The sequence below is a fragment of the Pseudorca crassidens genome, chromosome 2, assembly GCF_039906515.1.
Source record: "Pseudorca crassidens isolate mPseCra1 chromosome 2, mPseCra1.hap1, whole genome shotgun sequence".
Taxonomy (NCBI): Eukaryota; Metazoa; Chordata; class Mammalia; order Artiodactyla; family Delphinidae; genus Pseudorca; species Pseudorca crassidens.
In genome coordinates, this window is record NC_090297.1 from 97,911,634 (window position 1) to 97,928,280 (window position 16,647).

At 48.3% G+C, this 16,647-nt stretch overlaps 1 protein-coding gene across 2 annotated transcripts in view; it reads right to left on the reverse strand.

Moving 5' to 3' along the window:
- Positions 1-16,647, reverse strand: part of KCND3 (potassium voltage-gated channel subfamily D member 3) — a 233,074-nt gene that overhangs the window by 17,028 nt on the left and 199,399 nt on the right. For both annotated transcript variants that reach the window (XM_067727257.1, XM_067727256.1), the window contains exon 3: positions 632-794. In XM_067727257.1, coding sequence (XP_067583358.1) covers positions 632-794 — 163 coding nt within the window. The remainder of the gene's footprint in view (positions 1-631; positions 795-16,647) is intronic.

Genomic DNA, 16,647 nt, shown 5'->3' on the forward strand with positions numbered 1-16,647 from the left:
ATCCTGTGGTGAGAGGGCACTCATCCTGCCCTGCCTTCCTAAGCTGTGTTCACTGGACATCACTGAAAACTTTTCCAGGACCCATGATTAATCTCCTGACCGTCAACTGCAGTTCCGTGCCTTATCCTATGATATCATGAGGTGACTAAAGCCTGCTGTGCCATTTGTCCCTGAACTCAGTGGCCTCAGAATGTTCTCCTTTCAGAGTATTCATTTTTCTTTTTAGCAAATTTATTTTTGTCACTTTGTTTCGTATAGGCTATTACAGAGTACTGAAAAGCAATTATGTTCCCCAGTAAGCTCTTGGCTGGGAAAGGGAAGAGTCCGGGCACTACCCAGGGTTGATGGCTGAGATCTTGGAAGAGGAGCCAGGGCCCAAGGAAACTGCACAGAATATCTTCCGAAAGGGAGAACAGCAGCTTGTGGATAATCGAGGGTTTGCTCTCTTGTGCAACTGTCTTGGGCTGGAATGCAGCTTACTGGTAGGTAGGAAGGCACTTGGCACTGCTTTACCTTCCAAGCCAGAGGCTATCTGCGCAGTGATTCTCCCAGGAGCTCCTTGTGACAACAGCACAAGGCCAAGAGCACCCTCCCTGGTGCTGCCTGCCCCCTTCTCGGGTCTGAGGCTTACCTTTTGTGCCCTGCGTTTATCAGCTCTCTGATTCTGGTGGTAAATCCGGCTGAAGTTGGAAACGATCACAGGGACCGGCAGGGCAATGACGAGGACACCGCTCAGGGAACAGATGGAGCCGAAGATCTTCCCTGCGATCGTCTTGGGCACCATGTCTCCATATCTGAGAGACAGAAAGAGAAATGGGTGTAAGGAAGAAGGGCCATTTGGGAAACAAGTCAGGCTTCCGGGCCAATCATTCACTCCTTCACTCAACAATTGTTTAGAGTGCCTACTGTGTGCCAGGTACTGTGATAGGACCCGGGAGTGAACAAAATAGACAAGATCCTTATGTTCACGGAGCCAACATCCTACCAGGGGAAGACGGTAAAGTGAATATATAAAAACATTGTGACTTCTGGCTATTTCTATGAAGAGAACAGAGATGGGTGCTGTGCCAGGTTGGGGGAGTGTGGTCAGGAAAGGCCTCTCTGAGGAGGTAACATTTAAGCTAAGATTTGAAGGTAAAGAATCCAGCCAGGCAACAGCCTTGGGGAAGAGTGTGCCAGGTAGCAGGAACAGAAAGGACGGAGGCCCTGAGGTAGGAAGGGGTTCGGCCTGTTCTAGGAACAGTGAAAGGGCTAGCGGGGCTGGCGCACAGGGCGGGTGGCGGGTTCTACAAGAGGAAACTGAGGCGGCAGGTGGGGGGCCAGACTATGCGGGGTCTAGTGGGCCACGACGAGGAGCGTGGGTTTCATCCAAGTGCAAAGAGGAGCCGTAGATGATTTTGAAGCAGAAGAAGAACACAATTTCATTTTTGATAACAAAACGATGAATAATAAACCGCCTTCTATTCATGTGGAGGTTTATAATTTCCAAAACACTTTTACACATTTGCCTCACATAAGCTCCATGAACCCTGTGAGCTTGGAACCCCGATCCCCATTGTACAGATGAAGGAACCGAGGCTCAGAGGCATGAAGTGGGTTGTCCATGTTTGGGTACGCCTGGGACTAAAACACACTCCTCTTACTCTCATCTCTTTTCTACTAGCCATGCTGTCTTAGAGGGGACCATGAGCTCCAAATCGCAGCCCCTTAAGCCGTGAAGCCACTTTGGGACAGTGCCGGCTACTCTCAGAGCTCAGAGAAACTTCACACCTTGGCAACTGCCCCCTGGGACCAGCCTGCCCTGGTTCCTGCTCAGCCCCAGGTAAGCAGGCCAGAGCCTCTCTCCTCCAATCAATAAGATACGCTCCACAGCGTTAAGTGTTTAGCCTCTTCTTTATTGAGATAATTTAAAGGCCAAGTTAAGAAAAGCTGTGATGACTCCTTTGGCCAAAGCCAGAAACACCATCTCCCCCGCCTCTGTGCCCTCTGGGTGTCTGGAGCAGAAACTGGCTTAGGGCGACCAGGAATTGTTGCTACTGAAATTGTCAGGCTCCAAGTCACTTGTCCTGAGGGGCCCAGGTGTCCTGGGGTCCAGAGGGGCTGTGGAAAGGGATGGGGGAGCCATTTCAGAACTATGAAGTCCTCACCTCCTAACACTGAGGGCTTTGTGGAGGATGTGCAGTGATTGACACATATTTGGCAAGTGGATGAATGATCTCATTTAAGCCTCTCAACACCCTATGAAGTTGGCTCCTGTTTTGAGGACCATCTTCCTTCTCCTTGTGTCCAGGCCCTTTGTTCTGGCTCAAGCTGTCTCAGTCACACCACTGACAGTAAGGCCTGCGAGAGCTCCTTCTGGGAACTTTGATGCTAGGTTTGCCTTCTCTGCCATGATGCTCAGGAGGGGCTTCCGGTGAAGTGGTCGAGAATTCGGCTTCCGAAGTTGGACAATATGGGTTCAAGACTCACCCAGCTCCACCCTAAAATAACTGTGACCTTTAGGCCTCAGTTTCTCTGTCTCGAAAATGAAGATAATAAGAGTAACCTAGGTCATAATCCTATTGTGACGTATACAGCTCTACAAACAATAAATACTATTACTTTTACCTAGACAGTCTGCAAACCATGGTCTCTGTTGCCGAGAAGCTGATTATTCCAAGTTCAAATCATCCCAGTGATGAAGAAAAGGGGGCTGCCCTGGAAGTGAATCATGTTAGCTGGGGTTTTCAGATGACATGATTGAAAGGTGGACATTGGGTACGTGACCGTAGGTGAAAACAAAGTGTGGCGGGAGTATGTAAGAATAGCGTCAGGAAGGCTACATTTCAGTGACTGAGGTGGTGAAAAATGCTAAGGACAACAGGAATGTTGTTTCATCCACTGGAAGGAAAGCTGTGCCTTCTGCTAGGCAGATGGTCTGCTGGAAACAGTTGACAGAGAGAAAGCTGAACAACGCATCTCCCATGCGCTCTCTGCCTTCTCCACGGAGAAAAGCACGCTTTATCTTGGGAAGGCCAGGACAAATGTGGAAAAACAAAGATCCAGAGCTTAAGGGAGGGGAGGGGAGAGCAGGTGAGTGGCCAGCTGTCTTCAGTGGATTCCCATCACAGGCCCACCTGGATCCTACCCCAGGAGACAGGAGGAATGTGCAGATGGCATTATAGAACCACTTCCCATGATGGCTGGGAAATCATGATGCAGCAGAGAAATATCAGGAGACTAGATGGAAAACTACTGTATCAATATATTTAAAGAAGAGGAAAGGAGGCCTGAGGAACCACAGACCAGCAGGCTTGGCCTCCATCAATTCTGCCATTCAGTTGCGGGCAGAATTTGAGAGTGGATCGTGAAGCGGACAGCGTGAGAACACTTGGAAAATAAGCTGCACTGGTTCATTAAACACATCTTGCCAGATGACCCTTATTTCCTGTTTGGAGAGGGTTAACTGGCTGGTGGATCAGGAGACCGCTACAGACCTACTGCATCATCGTTGCAGCAAGGTGTGTGCTTGCCCCCGTTCTCTGTACCCTGGACAAGCTGGAGGAATGTGGAGGGGACTGCAGTGTGGCTGGCAGGGGCTGAACAGCCATCTCGAGTCTTCCGGCCCTTCTCAAAGATAAACAGAAATGGTCCCAGGACAGCAAAGGAAGTTCCTGGTTTTCATGTTAGAAGGATCTCCTTCAATGAAAGAGTAAATGAGCAAACGAAATAAAGAAGGGATCTAAAGTTAGGTCTCCAGTGGTGCATTTCAGAATTTTTTTAACAACTCATGTAAGGCCAGAAGGAGGCAGTGTGGCCTAATGATTGAGAGAGGAATCAGATCTGGGTTGAACCCGAGTCCAACGTTACTTACTAAATAGTTAAGTGTCCTTAGGGAAGTTATGTAACCTGAGCCTCTACCAATATAAATGGGTTTTACAAACCTAACTTACAAGGTTGTTGTGATAATTAATGAGATAATTCAGAAGCACCACTTGATGCTGTATCTGGGTAAATGTAAATTCTCTACAAAAATAGCCAGTGTGGTAGGCATCGATTGTTTTGTCTGCTAATAACCTACACCCTCCTAGGAACCGAACCCCTCCCCTCCCCATTACAACATAAACTCTGTCCAGAGGCGCCGGGTCTCAGAGGAGCTGCTATATTCTTAACAAGCTTTCCCCGACGCCTCTGCTCCAACTGGCCACAGGTAGTAAATTCAGAATAGGCATCTGACTCAAGCTGGGTCAATGAGTTCTTTCCTGGATTTGTTTTTAAACAGCTTTATGGAGATACAATTTAAATACCATAAAATTCATCCACTTAAATCGTAAAATTCAATGGTTTTTAGTGTATTTACAAAATTGTTTTACCATCACCGGAGTCTAACTTAGAGCATTGTCATCACCCCCAGTAGAAACCTAGCACCCATGAGCAGTCAGTGACCATGGTACACCTCACCCTTCAGCCCTAGGCAACCACTAATCTACTTTCTGTCTCTATGGATTTCCTTCTTTTGGACATTTAATATAAATGGAATCATACAGTATGTGGCCCCTTGCGCCCGACTTCTTTCACTTAGCATAATGTGCTAAGGGTTCAAGGTTCGCCCATGTTGTAGCATGTATCAGTACTTCATTCCTTTCTTATGGCTGACTAATATCTCATCGTATGGATAGACCACATTTTGTTCACTCATTCATCAGTTGAGAGACATTTGGATTGTTTCTACTTTTTGGCTATTATGAATAAACTCTGCTATGAAAATTTGTGTACAAATTTTGGTGGGGATATATGTTTTCATTTCTCTGGGACTCATGTGGTAACTCTATGTCTACCAGTTTGAGGAACTGGTGAACTGTTTTCTAAAGTGGCTGTGTCACTTTACAATCCCACTAGCTATAAATTAGGGTTCCAATTTCTCCATATCTTCACCAACACTTGTTACCATTTGTCTTTTGATCCCAGCTGTCCTAGTGGGTGTGACATGGTATCTCATTGTGTGTTTTTTTTGTTTTTGTTTTTTGTTTTTGCGGCACGCGGGCCTCTCACTCTTGCGGCCTCTCCCGTTGCGGAGCACAGGCTCCGGACGCGCAAGCTCAGCGGCCATGGCTCACGGGCCCAGCCGTTCCGTGGCATGTGGGATCCTCCCGGACTGGGGCACGAACCCGTGTCCCCTGCATCGTCAGGCGGACTCTCAACCACTGCACCACCAGGGAAGCCCTGTGTTGGTTTTTTTTAACATGTTTTTAAAAACTGAAGTATAGTTAATTTAGAATGTTGTGTGAATTTCAGGTGTACAGCAAAGTGATTCAGTTATATATATAATATATATTATATTTAATATGTATATTATTTTTCAGATTCTTTTCCCTTAAAGGTTATTACAAGATATTGAATATAGTTCCCTGTGCTATATAGCAGGTCCTTGTTGTTTATCTATTTTATATATAGTAGTGTGGATCTAATCCCAAATCCCTAAATTGTCTCTCTCCCTCCCACCTCCACTATCCCCTTTGGTAATCATAAGTTTGTTTTCTATGTCTGTGAGTCTATTTCTGTTTTGTTAATAAGTTCTTTTGTATCATTTTTTTTAGATTCTACATATAAGTGACATCATATGATATTTGTCTTTGTCTGTCTTACTTCACTTAATATGATAATTTCTGGGTCCATCTGTGTTGCTGCAAATGGCATTATTTCATTCACTTTTATGGCTGAGTAATATTTCATTGTATATATGTACCACATCTTCTTTACCCACTCATCTGTCAATGGACATTTAGGTTGCTTCCATGTCTTGGCTATTGTGAATAGTGACTGGGGTGCATGTATCTTTTTGAATTAGAATTTTCTCCAGATATATGCCCAGGAGTGGAATTGCAGGATCATATGGTAACTCTAGTTTGAATTTCTCATTGTGGGTTTGATTTGCATTTACACTGTTGGCTAATGATGTTGGTCAATTATTTTCTCCTCCCCTGGATTTTTACCCTTGAGATCAGATCAATCTCTTTCTTTCTTTTTTAAAAATTAATTAATTAATTAAATTTATTTTTTGGCTGCATTGGGTCTTCGTTGCTGGGCGCAGGCTTTCTCTAGTTGCGGCGAGTGGGGGCTACTCTTCGTTGCGGTGCGCAGGCTTCTCATTGCAGTAGCTTCTCTTGTTGCAGAGCACGGGCTCTAGGCGTGTGGGCTTCAGTAGTTGTGACACGCGAGCTCAGTAGTTGTTGCTCCCGGGCTCTAGAGTGCAGGCTCAGAAGTTGTGGTGCACGGGCTTAGTTGCTCCGTGGCATGTGATATCTTCCCGGACCAGGGCTCGAACCCATGTTGCCTGCATTGGCAGGTGGATTCTTAACCACTGCGCCACCAGGGAAGTCCCAATCTCTTTCACAGAAGTGGAAACTGCAACTAATAAAGCTCTGGAGCTGTTGGCAGCCATGCTTTCTGCCACTGGGAAAAGCCAGATTGTAGCTAGAAAGGGAGCAGGCTGACAGTAGAAAGAGATGAGAGGTGAAAAGGGAAATCTGATGGAGGTTCGAGTTCCTGTCCTAATTCTTACTGATGACCAGCTTTACTTTTGACTTTCCTGTGGCTTGGTTGTGCAAGCCTTCTTTTGACTCTGCATACTAATGAATTATTGCTTTTGTTTAACCTTCTTCCATTTGGTTCCTATGACAATGACAATGATGATAACGATGGTGATGATGCTGGTGATGATGAGGCTATGACTGATTATTTTTAATCAAGCTCTTCAGATTTCTAAGTGACAGCGCTACTATGAATTGACGTCCTTTGAAGTCAAAAGGATTTTTAACAGGTTGTAATCGTGGGTGAAATCAACCAGATTAATTTTAACAAAGATAAATGACAACACCAGCATTTTGATTCAAATAATCAATGACTTGTATAGCTGATGAGAGAGACCAGCTTAAAAGCCATCCAAGTTAAAAATCACTGGGTGGGGGGGGGGGGCTTCCCTGGTGGCGCAGTGGTTGAGAGTCCGCCTGCCGATGCAGGGGACATGGGTTCGTGCCCCGATCTGGGAAGAACCCACATGCCGCGGAGCGGCTGGGCCCGTGAGCCATGGCCGCTGAGCCTGCGCGTCCGGAGCCTGTGCTCCGCAACGGGAGAGGCCGCAAGAGTGACAGGCCCGCGTACCGCAAAAAAAAAAAAAAAAAAAAAAAAAAAAATCACTGGGGGGAATTAAGTTTAACATAGCCACCAGTGTAACGCAGCTGCTAAAGACCTAATGCCGCCTTAGGCTGGACTGATAGGAGTACACAGCCCAGAAAAAGGGGGCGGGTGTTCAGACTGTGCTCCTCGGTGCAGACCACTTCTAGGCCACTGTGTGGAGTTCTGGGCTCTACATATTGTATAGGATATGATTAACTGGGTCACGTCCAGAGAAGGGAGGGTGGGAGGTGGAATTGTCTGGAAATCCTCTCACAGGGGAAACGATCAAAGGGACAGGATCGTTTAGCCTAAGAAGAGGGGATGGAGAAGGGAAGCATGAAAGGGAACAATGTACTGGAGACTGCGCTAGGAAATTTGGCGTCACTGGGTCTCACAAAAGCCCTGTCAAGTAGGGCTGAGGAGCCGGTCCTGAGAGGACAGCGACTTGTTCAAGGTCCTCAAGTAGTAAGAGGCGGAACTGAATGGGTTAAAACCCAGGTCAGTCTGTTTCCATTGTCCTGCTCTGTCCCTCACATCCCGCTTCTCCAGAGGAGTGGGTGGTCATGGGAGAGGGCTCAGAGGAGTCAGCTGGCGCTCACCCCCTTCTCAGCGTCTCTGCCCACTCAGTGGTAGCAGTACAGCATAGCGGGTAAGAGTGTGCACTCTGGGCAGCAGACTATCTGGGGCAAGTCCTGGCTCTGCCACTTGTTAGCTGGGTGACACTTGTGCAAGTTACTTCTTTGTCCTCAGTTTCCTGGGACCGATAAAATAATAGTACCTACATCACAGAGTTGTTGTGAGGGATAAGATGAGTTACCATTTGTCAAAGGCTCAATTCTGGCACATATTAAGAACTTATTATAAACGTTTATTAAATAAATCCTAGGCCCAGACCACTGTCGTTTCTCGACTGGACTTCTGCAAAAGCCCCTTAACCAGACACGTCACTTGCACTTTTGTTTCCCTTTAATTCACAAAGAACCATAGTCTTAGAGTGCAAATCCAAGCACATCATTCCCTTGTTAAATCACTTCAATAAATGTTGGTCGAAGGTGTGAGTTAATGAAGAAAACATACCTTTTCGTAATGTTTTTGCAAAGACTAAATTCCCGTTACACGGTAAACGCTCATTAGACAGCAGCTGTTAGGATTGTAATGACTGTGATGGGCAGTGCCCTTTGTCCCACGGCCCCTCCTGGGCCCACCTGGGCAGGAATACTGAAGTGCTGGAGCTGACAGTGATTCTCTAAGTCCTCGTGGCCTCTCTGGCCTATTTTCTCCGTGGAATTTTGAGGAAGGAAAGGGGTGAGGAAAGAAAAAACAGAAAATGTCGTGGCCTAGAAAAAAAATTTTTTAAGCCATAGCCTTATTTCCTTTCTGTCTTCCTCGTTTCAGGCAAATAAGGACTCCCCTCCCCCACCTCCCATCCTGGCTCTGAGGGTGGAGAAACGTAAGGTACAAGAAAGCTTCTCCTGGAGGTGACATGCCACGTATAGGGGAGCTGTGGCGCTCAGTCCAGACCTAGGACTCACACGCAGCCCTTAACTGGGGCCAGCGTGGAGCCAGCTGTCTGCTCCTGACTGGGTGGGGCTCGGGGGCTCCCTGCTTCTCTCCCAGCACATCCTCGGTAACCCTCAGTGAAGTCTGGGCTGTGGCAAGAGCAGGGAAGCTCACCCTCCTAATATGGAAAGCTAATTAATTTGTATTAGGGCTTAGGGATAATTAAACTTTTTATCTGAACTTAAGCTGCGCAAACCACCGGCTTTGTACAATTAATTGCTGCCTTCGTTCCCTCCTCCAGGGGCTGAGAGATAAGTGCAAGCCAAGCTCCCCCGTCTGATTCTGTCTTCCTCTCAGGTAGGGGTAAGGCTGCCCAGCTGGTGGGGAGTGCATTCTTTACCGGAGGCCCGGCCACCACCCATTCGGGGTCCAGCTGCTGGGAGCTCTGACACGGAGGCACGTCCTCGATGAGTTTCTGCAGTCTCCGCCTCACTGCTACACCCACTTCTATACCCACCTTCTCCACTGAGATGCCCCTGAACTTGGCTTCCGCCTTTGCTCCTAGAACCTCCGGTGTTGGAGATGCAGATGAGGATGAAAGCTGTCCTCGTGGCTGGGGTCAGGGTGAGCAGGGGAGTTAGGGCAGCCTAGGCACCACAGCGGTTCCAGTACTCAGAACGCTGGGGCTGCCTCCTTGTCCGGGGGCAAAGGACAATGGTAGACCACCCCGGAGGACACAAAAGACACCAGCCTGGCTGATAAGTTCACCCCGTGAGGAACATCTGGTCAGCCCCTTTTCATGTCCAAATCCCTTCCTACAAAGCCGCACTGCTGTAATATTTTTTTTTTTTGAGCTCTTAAATCATGTCAGGTACTGCAAATACATGATTTGGAGGAATACATGTTCCTCCCAGCAACCCTAAGCAATAGATGCAATGATTACCTTCATTTTACAGGTGAGGAAACTGAGGCACAGAGTAATTAAGTAACTGGGCTAGCCCGCTGCAGACCCGGGACGTGGATCAAGCCTCGCAGATTTCAAAGCCCCTACACACACTACTAGTTACGACAGCCCAAAGCCATGGTCCCCGAGGAGCCAACATGGTGGGCAGCAGTCTGGTTAAAGAGCAAGGGGGTACTTCAGAGGTGTCTGGATCTAGGGCAGCCGCCTAACCACGCCCCTGCGCTGCTGATTCTCGAGGAGGGGGACTTGGGGAATGAAATGAAAGCCGTGTATTACTCTTCCTTCCTACAGCACGTCCCTCCTCCCCCGAAATAAAACCACCACATCTCTGATCACCACCCTACAGCTAGACACTCTCCTGGGCTCACCTGCAAAGTGAGCCCCAGCAGCGAGCCTGGAGCCCAAAGGATGGGTTGGCATTTTGGAACCTTGAGGTTCCTCTGAAGACCTTGGGGGGCTGGACCCAGAGAGGAGAGCTGAGGCTCAGAGCAGGGGACTTTATTAACCGTCACAGTGACAATTCAGGAATAGTTTATTTTTACTTAGCATCAATGTGTGCCATTCAATCTTCATAACAACCTTATGAGGTATAATCAGCCCCCTTTTTGAGATGAGGAAACCGAAGTTCTGAGAAGTTAACATGCTCAGGATCATCGGCCAATCCAAGCCAGTATTCCGAATTGGGCTTGTCTGACTGCAGAGCACCCTCTTTCTTACCGTGCTCTACTGCAGGAGGAGAGAGACGAGCCAGAGGACCTGGCTAGTCCACAGGAGAAAACAGCTTCAAGAAAATGGAGACACTTTCAAAGCGGTGTGAGCCCAGACACCCTGCTGGGAAGCCCTCAGCTGCTAAGGGAGGAGTTCTGGGTTCTGCCAGCGAAGAATCCTGGGCAAGGGGCATGTGTGACCTCTCCAGGACTTTGCTGTGGTTGGCCTGCCCTCAGGGGCACAGCCGGTCACAGCTGCAGGCTCTTGGCCACTGGGAGTCTGTGGCGATAACCTCCTTATTTTGCCAATTGTGCTGGATGACAAAGCTGTTCTTCTAATCCAGCCTTCTCAGAATTTAGTGTGCATCGGAATTGCGTGGAAGGCTTGTCAAAACATAGACTGCTAGGCCCCAACCTCAGACTTCTGATTGTGTAGGTCTGGAGAAGACCTGAGAATCTGCATTCTAACCAAGTACCTAAGTGACACTGATGCTGGTGAGCTGGGACCACACTTTGAGGACCACCGCTCTCAACCATCCTCTCTCCAGAGGTCGCAGATCTTCAGACGCACAGAATGTCAGAGCCAGAAAATGGTGGCAGCAACCAGACTCAGACCAGTCACTGCACCTAGGAGGAAACTGAGAGCCTAAGGTCATAAATCAGTTGAGAGCCGGCCTGATCGCTGGAGGAATGCCCTGCCCATCGTGTGTACTCCACACACACCAACCTGCATGGGCCCACAGCTTCTATCCCATCCCTCTGGATTGATTCATTCATCAAACCCCTGCTGGGTGTCTGCCTTGTGTCTGTCACTCTGCTAGGTGCTGGGGATACAAAGCCAGATAGACATGTCCCTTGCCCTTAAGGAGCTTATGATCTCATAGGGAAGATAGACAGCAAATCATGATGATGGTTCAGTGTCCTTACACTACAGGAAGGTTGTGTACAGGGTCCTGTGTGAGCACTAAGGAGGGACCTCTAAATCAAGCTGGAGGGTGGTCAGAGGACCTCCCAGAGGCAGTGGCACAGGCCAGTTTCCTGAACCGTAAGCCAGTAGGGCTTGCCTACTATAAGGAATTAGTGGAACTGTAGGGAATTACTGGCTGGAGGAAGATGAGGAAGTTAAGCTGGAGAGGTGGTCACATGAACTTTCTCCTGGGTTAATCTGAGGAATCTGAACTTTCTCCTAAAGTAAGATGATTAAATATTCATCTTTGAAAGAGCACTCTGAAACAGAGTAGAGGATGGGTTGGATGGGGATGAAGGGAAACCAGTTAAGAGGCCGCTGCACCAGTCCAGGCAGGAAATAATGATGCCGGAACCAAGGCAATGGCAGTGGGGATGGGACGGAGGAGATAGACACAGATCATTTAGGAAGCAGAACCTGGAGGACTTGGTAACTTACTCAGTGTGAGGGTGAAGGGAAGGGAGGGACCCGGGGGGCACTCAGGCTTGGAGGATGGGGCAAATCCTGTGTACATCTCAGCCAAGCTCCCACCCTCCCTTGCTGTCTACACTCTGCACACTGAACTTATCTCTGCTCCCGGAGGCATCAGGCTCCTCCTTGACTTCAAGCCTTTAGCCAGGCCCTCCTCTCTCCTGGGAACTCTTTCTCTTTCCCAGGCAACAGCTACCCATCTTTCCAGATGCTGTTCAAATGTCACCTCCCTCAGGCTCTCGAGTTTCACTCATTCCTGTGTCTTTCCATCTCCATCAGACCCCTTACGCCTTTATGCCTTGCTATACCTTTCGGAATGGCTGTTTTTGCCATTGGCAAAAGTGTAATCTGAGCACAGGGCTCTCTATCTCTGCATCCCCGGAGCCTGGCATGTTGCAATGTGCACAATAGGGACTCAACACTCAGAGTGAATAAGAGAGAAAGCAGCAACTCTGGTATGTGTTCCATGGACTGTAGCGGCCTCCGGGACTGACTCCTGGGATCAGACTGCAGGCTCCAGGAGGGCGGAGGCTGTACCCCTCGTACCTGGAACCATGCCTGGCACATGGTAGGCACTCAGGGTATTTGCTGAATGAGTGGATGAACTATGAACAGATTAGCAGTGGAACTGCTGACCCCAGCGGATCAGACCATCAGGGAGCCCTTCGGCTGCAAAACATCTAAATCCTGAATCAAATACACTTTTTGAGGCATTGTTGAGTTCACTCGAAGTAGGGGAAATGTAATTTACCCCTATGAAAAAGGAACAAACCACAAGGGAAAATCACAGCTGGGAGGAGGGTGCAGTAAACAGAGGAAGGGACACTGTTGCTCTGAGGGCATGTGCCAACGACAGCCCGGTGACCTGGGACCCGTCACTGGGAAACTGAACCTTGGCCCAATGGCAAAAAGGAACTTTCTCAGAGTTTTCCACTGAAGCCAGGCCCAGCACATGGGCTGAAGTGCTCCCAAGATGGTAGTACTACCTAGCTTATGGGCAAACCCGATTTAAATCCTGTCCGGAGGAAAACACCTTTACCTGGGGCCTTCGGGATTCCTACAGATTAAAATCATGTAAATGTGAGTTTGCTTAAAAAAATCACAAGGAAGCAAGCAACCATGAGTGAGAGTCAACAGAAAAAAAACAAAGAGTGGATTTAGACTCCCCCGGCCCCAACTAAAGAACTTCAGATACTGGAATTGGTAGATGCAGAAGAGTTACATATGGAAATAATTTTTTTTTTTCAAAATAAAGGATGGAATCACAAAGATGAACTACAATAGACCAGTATCAGGAACCACCAAGCAGATATGAAAAAGAATCAAATGGAGCTTCTAGAACTGAAAAAGTGAAATGCTAAAATTAACTATGACTGAACATAATGCCTTAAACAGACTGGTTATCCCTAACGAGTTCAGCTTCTGGAGTAGACCTCATCTCCTCTACCTAATCCTTAAGTACCCTCATGTTGTCACTGGGTCCAAATAGTCCTCCTAGCTGAGTCTATTCCTATCATGACTAGTAGGAGGACAGTAAAGACCAAGGAGCGGCCTGCAGCAGCCATGTCACCAAAAGAGGTGGTCGCTGTAGTCACATTATGGGGCTGAGTGAAGCTTGATTCCTGTAAAGACACAATCCCTTTAGCTCACACAGCTCCCGGGAAAGAGACACTAACACAGATGAAAATACAGAGGATAAGCAGACAGCAAACCAGTGCTATAACTAGACAGGAATGGTGCCAGCCACCTTCGTATAAAAACCAGGGAAGGAGATGTAATCACGTTCACTACTGGTCTCCTGTCAATGAGAAAATAGTCAAATGAAAATCGGAATTTGGTTATTTCTGGTGGCATTTCCTAAATACCCAGTCAGTGGTTCCCTGCTCTCTGAGTGGGCTTGCTCCGAGCGTGTTCTGCAAGGACATTTGTCCTTTGGAAGGAAGAAGTCGAGGGACCACCCTGCCCTGACTGGACCCAGCTCTGGGGACGAGCCTCATCAGACCTGGAGGGGGCCCGTGCCCTGACTCAGGGCGCCTGTGGGCCGGGAGTCACCTTGGCACAATCAAAGTACTAGCCCCAATCTTTTTTTTGTTCTTCAGTAACTTTATTTTTATTATTATTATTTTTACATCTTTATTGGAGTATAATTGGTTTACAATGGTGTGTTAGTTTCTGCTTTATAACAAAGTGAATCAGTTATGCATATACATATGTTCCCGTATCTCTTCCCCCTAGGTTCTTCATGACATCTTTTTTTCTTAGATTCCATATATATGTGTTAGCATACGGTATTTGTCTTTCTCTTTCTGACTTACTTCACTCTGTATGACAGACTCTAGGTCCATCCACCTCATTACAAATAGCTCAATTTCGTTTCTTTTTATGGCTGAGTAATATTCCATTGTATACATGTGCCACATCTTCTTTATCCATTCATCCGATGATGGACACTTAGGTTGTTTCCATGTCCAATTAGCCCCAATCTTGACGGGCACGCTCTTCTGGAAATCAGGCCTTGCTCATCCATTCTTCACAGTCTCAGCGCCCCAGAGACTTGTCCCTGTTTACCCCCTCTGCACCCTTGGGAGCAGAGATTGACAAGAAAGAGTAGCACATGCGTCTCGTCAAGCCACAGTGCTCCCTCAGAGACCCTGTCCCGCAGGCCTGCACCATCTGCTTCTCTTTCTCCACATGGCCATCAAACAGCCTTTCTCCCTGGGGCGGCTTCTCGGCCTTCTGCCACCTGGGCTGGCAAGCGTTTCTCAGGAAGGGATGAGCTGTCTCCCCTACAAAGGGGACCCCTAGCACAATAAGCTTTGGTTGGCACCAGGGTGGGCCTTTAAGGCAGAAATTCAGTCTGACCTTGGCAGGAAGGGGGAAGGGCCACAAAGTGCACAGCAGAGGTGGGGTTGTGGCCAGTCGGACACCAGATGGCACTCCCAAAGGGCATGAGCATTGAGGTCAAAGTCCACGGAGGTGATGGGGCACTAGGACGCAGAAGCTGGGGTGGGCTCACGGTAAAGCAGACAAATTCTTGTGCACAGGGTGTCTGTGGTTGTGCAGACCTTCTCGGAAGGTCCAGTCTTGTCTCTGCCAGCGCACCTCTGATTCTTTCTCCTGTAGCTCCGGCTGGCACGGTGGCAGGGGAAGGAGTGGGCAAGAGGCAAGGACCTCAGTGCTGAGAGGAATCTTAGCCCCAGGCCAGGACAGATTGAGGTGCTGAGTGATTTGGCCGCTTGACCCTATATACGGTCACCAGGCATCCCTACTCATCACAGCGCTCTGCCCTCCACGGCCCATCGGCTAAGTCCAGTCTATTCCAACTGTCCTTCCCAAGTCTTTTCTGGCCCTCCTCCCCTCCACCCTGTACTGTCTAGTGCCACCCTCCCTCATCTTGTGTGTTCTCCCTGCCCCTCCTCACCCATCCCCACCCTCTAAGGGCCAGAAGACATTCTCTCTCTCCCATTAAGCCTTATCTGAACTGCACATCTTTCTACTCATTAGATGGGAAACTCCATGACAGCAGGCCTGGCACAGTGCTGGGCACACAGTAGGTGCCTCGCAAGCCTAACATCACCATCTTGAAGATAGGGTTTTACTTCTGTGTTACTGCAGCACTTCTGCCATAGCGGACACACGGTGGGCTGGTCAAAGATACTTTTAGGCGTGGTGGACTAAATTCACTCATCATTCTGTAGGCAGGTTTCACCTTGAGCCTGTACCAGGACTAAATTCCTGGGTCCCCAAGACACTTAACTATTACCTCTAACCTCATCTCAGGCACTTGAAATCCTGCTCCAGGGCCTGAGGCCAATTTCAGTTTCCGCTGAGCTATGGAAAACCCAGAAGCATCCTTCTGCATCTTACCTGCTGCCAGCCCTGGGCTCAGAGCTTCTGAGTTTGGTCTGGTTCAGCTCGGTGCATTCGCTGAGCCTTGATCATCCCCCTGTAGGGTTTCTTTTGCTTCGGAAGGTGGAAATGAGCCGCGGGCTGGACTCTGCCTCACCTGGCCCTCGTCAGGCACCTGGTCTCTGAAGCCTGCCTGGAGCCTGACCCCTTTGGCCTCGATCTTTAATCTCTGGGTCTCTGAGCCTTTGCCTCTCTCTCTCTGTGTCTTACGCTCGCTTCTGTGAGAGGCCTCTGAGGTGTGACACCCCAGAACAGCTCTCCTACAGTACACACTGGCCCATTTGCTCTCTGCCCCCAAAACCCACACCCCCATGTAAGCTGGTGACAGAAGGGGCTTTGCCTGCCTGGGTCACCACCGCTTCGTCAGTGTTTAGTGAGCACATTGCCTGCCAGGTAATAGGGTTCATTACGTATTTTTATGGAGAAATGGACATTTAGCTGATTCTCTTTCAGTCTCTACCTCTTTGGGATCCTTATGTCCAAGCTGTTCTGGCCAGCCTTTTCTGGGCTGAGATCTGCTAGGATCAGTAAAGATAGTTTTGAAATGATTAGAGGTGGTCCTTAGGGCAGCTGCTTGTGTGTGTGTGTGTGTGTGTGTGTGTGTGTGTGTGTGTGTATGTGTGTGTGTGTGTGTGTGTGTGTGTGTGTGTAAAATAGCATTACCCACATACACCAAACCCCAAATAGACGTATCACTTCCTCCTCATCCCATCAGAGAGCTCCTCTGACATTCACAAGCACACATACACTCACACCAGGTCAGTGATGGAAGAAACCTTAAAAACCATCTGTTTCATGCATACTGAAATATTTATGGGTGAAATGACACATATCTGGAATGTGCTTTAAAATACTCCAGGAAAAAAGGGCGAGTGAGGAGAAAAAAGATAAAGCCAGGTAGGTAGGTGCATGAAGTTTCAGTTACCACTGTCTCCCTTTCTGTATACTTTTGAAATTTTCCAGAATAAAAAGCT